This window comes from Vombatus ursinus, unplaced genomic scaffold, assembly GCF_900497805.2.
Source record: "Vombatus ursinus unplaced genomic scaffold, bare-nosed wombat genome assembly UNPS02005659.1, whole genome shotgun sequence".
Lineage (NCBI taxonomy): Eukaryota > Metazoa > Chordata > Mammalia > Diprotodontia > Vombatidae > Vombatus > Vombatus ursinus.
Window position 1 is genome coordinate 2,141,071 of NW_020945437.1, and position 4,016 is coordinate 2,145,086.

General features: G+C 35.4%; 1 protein-coding gene across 1 annotated transcript in view; it reads left to right on the forward strand.

Moving 5' to 3' along the window:
• Positions 1 to 2,966, forward strand: part of SUCLA2 (succinate-CoA ligase ADP-forming beta subunit) — a 53,004-nt gene extending 50,038 nt beyond the window's left edge. The window contains exons 10-11 of the mRNA XM_027848322.1: positions 428 to 516; positions 2,207 to 2,966. Of these exons, the coding sequence (XP_027704123.1) occupies positions 428 to 516; positions 2,207 to 2,281 (164 nt within the window). The 3' untranslated portion in view covers positions 2,282 to 2,966. The remainder of the gene's footprint in view (positions 1 to 427; positions 517 to 2,206) is intronic.
• Positions 2,967 to 4,016: the final 1,050 nt, after the last annotated feature.

The following is a 4,016-nucleotide window of genomic DNA, read 5'->3' on the forward strand; positions in this document are numbered from 1 at the left end:
ATACTGAAGAATGTAGGTACTTTTAAGTGTGAGTTTCTTATGAAACAACATTATATATACTGAAGAATGTAGGTACTTTTAAGTGTGAGTTTCTTATGAAACAACATTATATATAAATATCAATGTGTAGAATTCATGAAATTTCCAGCATTTAGGGGCAAATTAGTCACATCTTATTTCACAGTGTCACTTTATAGATCCCTTAATTTTTATGAAATTTGTGAATTCATATCTTGATTTTATTGTCATAACATATAGAGTTAAGGCTTTTGAGATGTCTTGTTTGGTTATAAACTTTTGGATTACCTGACTGTACTATACAAGGCTCAGAAGGCTCAAAAGTTTTGCTTGTAGAATGTATGGTGACAGGAATTCTAAATATTTATATAGACATTTGAATACATTTTTATATTTGATTCTTCCTCAGGTACACGAGTTGATGATGCCAAAGCATTGATAACAGATAGTGGACTTAAAATTCTTGCTTGTGACGACTTGGATGAAGCTGCTAAAATGGTAAGCAGATGTTATGATCTAAGAGTTGAGAAGTATATCAAAATTTTGTAAAAGCTTTGTCTCTTTATATGTTGTGGAAAGCACTGAAAAAGAAAAAGAAAAAAAATTAGGGCAGCTAGGTGGCACAGTAGATAGAGCACTGGTCCTGGAGTCAGGAGGACCTGAGTTCAAATCCGGCCTCACACCAAACACTTGTCACTTACAAGCTGTGTGACCCTGGGCAAGTCACTTAACCCCATTTGCCTAAAAAAAATAAAGGACAAACTACAACATAATTGTTGTTTTTATTAATGTTATATTTCAACTTAGTATAAGGAAGAATGTTCTAACTAGAGATGTCTGGCTAGGTTATAGCTTCTAATCACAACAAGTGTTCATGCAGAAGCTGAATGACTACATGTCTGAGGTGTCTTTAGAGGGATTCATGGACTGAGTAAGAGGTTGAGCTGGATGACCTCTAAATTTCCTCCCAATGCACACATTCCAGGGCACTGTGAGTCAGAACATTTTTTCATGATGCTTAAGTAGAAACCAATCTCGTTTCTTGACAACTGTAAGTGGATTGCTGTGAAAAAAGAGATTGTAGGCTCCTGGGATCACAGATTGAGTTGAAAGTGACTTTACATGTCATTGAATCCAAACCTCTCATTTTACGGAAGAGTAAAGTGAGTTGTGATTAAGTCAAATAAAGAATCTGATGCATTTGACTAGGTAAATTCTTCTCCTTTGCCTGCTCTATTGGCCATAGATAAACATCTGACCTCAGATAAACATTTCTCTTTTTTCGGAGCTTATGTAGGTCTTTGGAGCTCTGTGACTTAACCAGTCCTATGTAGATACTCCAGGATGCTTAGTTTAGAGCACAGTTACAGAAGGAGCTTGAAAACAATATAGCTTATTTAAAGAACAGTAGCTATTTGCAAATAGTTGGAAAACCAAGTCTGGTAATTGAGAGGAGGTTAGACTTGATGCTTCAGCTAGTTGGGAGCCATGTGAAGTTTTGAGCAGAGTAGTGACATGAAGTATTTCAGAAATGATATAGGATGGATTGAATTGGGGGTAAGCTGGTAATAGGGAATGTAATTATTACAGTAATGTAGACGTGAGATAATAAGGCTAGGGAATGGCATAGTGGATTTTTGGAAGAGTACCGATTTACAGTGAGTGCTAATACTGAGATCATAGAGGGAAGGATAGGGGAAAAAGAATCAGCAGGACTTAGTGACCAGATTTTGAATAAAATAGAAAGGAGGAGAAATGAGCCAAAGGTAACACTGAGGTTTTTTAAGTCTCATAGAATATTGATATTAGCAGATTAAGAGAGTAGGAAGAGGTAGTTCAGCTCGAGTTGACAGGAACGTATAAGAACACATCAAGTGGGCCTTAGGAAATAGAGGACTGGAGGTCTAGGGGCTAAGTATTTATGACTTAATTAATGGCCAGTAGGCAGAAGTGGGAACTCCTTGAGCCTAACTTAATTACATTTCCTAATGAATTTGGAAGTAATAACAATTTAGGAATAACTTTTTTTTTTTTTTTTTGCAGCTAAGTCCAGGTAATACCTGACTTAGAAACTGCATGTTTGAAGTTGAATGAACACCTAAAATTATTTTTTTGAAAAAAATTGATTATTTTGTTTGTTCTTTTCGTAGAAATGTAACTCACAAAACTGCTTTGTTTTTTCTTTCAGGTGGTAAAGCTCTCAGAAATAGTCACCTTAGCTAAACAAGCTCAGGTGGATGTGAAGTTTCAGTTGCCACTCTGATCTGGGACTGCTATGACTTACTGAAAGTGTTCAGTATTCTATATTCTTTGAAATACTGTGTTCTGTGGTTTTTTTTTTCCTTTTGTGTAGTTGGAGGCTTCGATTGCCTTCTGGGCACACAAACTTTAAAATATCTTATCTACATTAATTTTACCATCCAGAGTGGTCAGTTCATGTGAAGAAAGTGTAATGCAGCAATCTGGTTTCTTTTGTTGCAGCCTCCTTCAGCTTCTGCTACAAAACGTCACTTGCAATATGCCTGTTTGTTGTCATCAGATACGAAACTTTTCGGTTGATAATAGATTCCTGTGAATGCAATCTGAAGATAAACTTTTATTTCTTCTAGTCTTAGTGATAAGTCCAAAAAGTAGTCTTTAATGGAAAAATGTATTGAAATAATGTTTTATATCAGAGGCGTTTATCTTCGTACCAATCATTATTTATAAGCAGTGCTTTCAAACACTCCCCAGAGTACTCCCTTACGTATTTCAGTGAAGTGACTGATTAATTATTTGGACATTATATTTTAATCACTACAAGATACTATAGCACTGAAAATCTTATGATTTTGTGGTGCTATTAATAAACGTTATGTAGTTTTGTATATGAACAAATAAAGCATATTTACTGAGGGCTTAGCAAACAAAAGAATGCCAATTTAAGTTAATAAAAGTCTCCCAAAGTGGTTCTGACTACTGTTTGTTTTGTTAGACTTTAAGTTTTAAAAAATAACTTAGACAATAGAAAATCATGATTTCATCTTTGGCATAAGCAAATATAAATCTTTCAAGGCAACATGGTGTAGTGGCTAGAGGACTAGATTTAGAGTCAGGAACAATCTGGATTCAAACTCCAATTCAAACACCTACTAGCTTGGGGATCCTGGCAAGTCACTAAACCTTTCTCAGTTTCACTTTCCTCATCTGTAAAGTTAAGAGTTTGGATTTGATGCACGTTTATGGTCCCTTCCTGCTCTGTCTCTGTGTTCTTATAATGTGGTGTTTGACAGATCTTATGGACTTGGGGTGTTTGGAGTAAGAATAGTCTGCTATCATAAGGCTACCTGATAATGATATATTGAAATTCTGTTGTTAATATTGGACCATTTTATGGTATGTTATGTTGTATGTGAGACAATATACTTTTGCTACTGATTGAAGGCAGTCTATGAAATATAATTATTAGTTTTCTATGTGTGTTGTCTTTACTCCTGAGCATAATGTTACTATTTAATAAATGCGTATTTTGGAAGGGGATGCATAATTAATGGTTATCTTTAGGTCATTTTGCAAGGAATGCAAGGAATGTCAGTACATATTTTTCTTATTTAAAATTTTGCCATATGATTTGCATTTCCAGTGCTTTGGTTGATTGCCCTCCTAGCCCTTTATATTACTTTAGTGGGCATAAATTATGTAGTATGGCAAGTAGGTAGCATACTGGATAGAATTCTGGACTTGGAGTGAGGAAGAATTGAGTTCAAATCTTGCCCCAGACACTTCCTAGCTTTGTGACCCTGGGCAAGTCACTTAACCACTCTGTGCCTCAGTTTTCTTTTATATAAAATAGAAATAATAATAACACCTACCTCAGGGTTGTTTGTGGGGTCGAATTATATCTGCCTCTTTGAGCAGTCTGTTGCTCTCTCTGTCTGTCCTTCCATCTATCACTCATCCATCCCTTTATCAATTTCCTCCTTACTGCATACATCTCTGCAAACTTTAAAGGACTATAT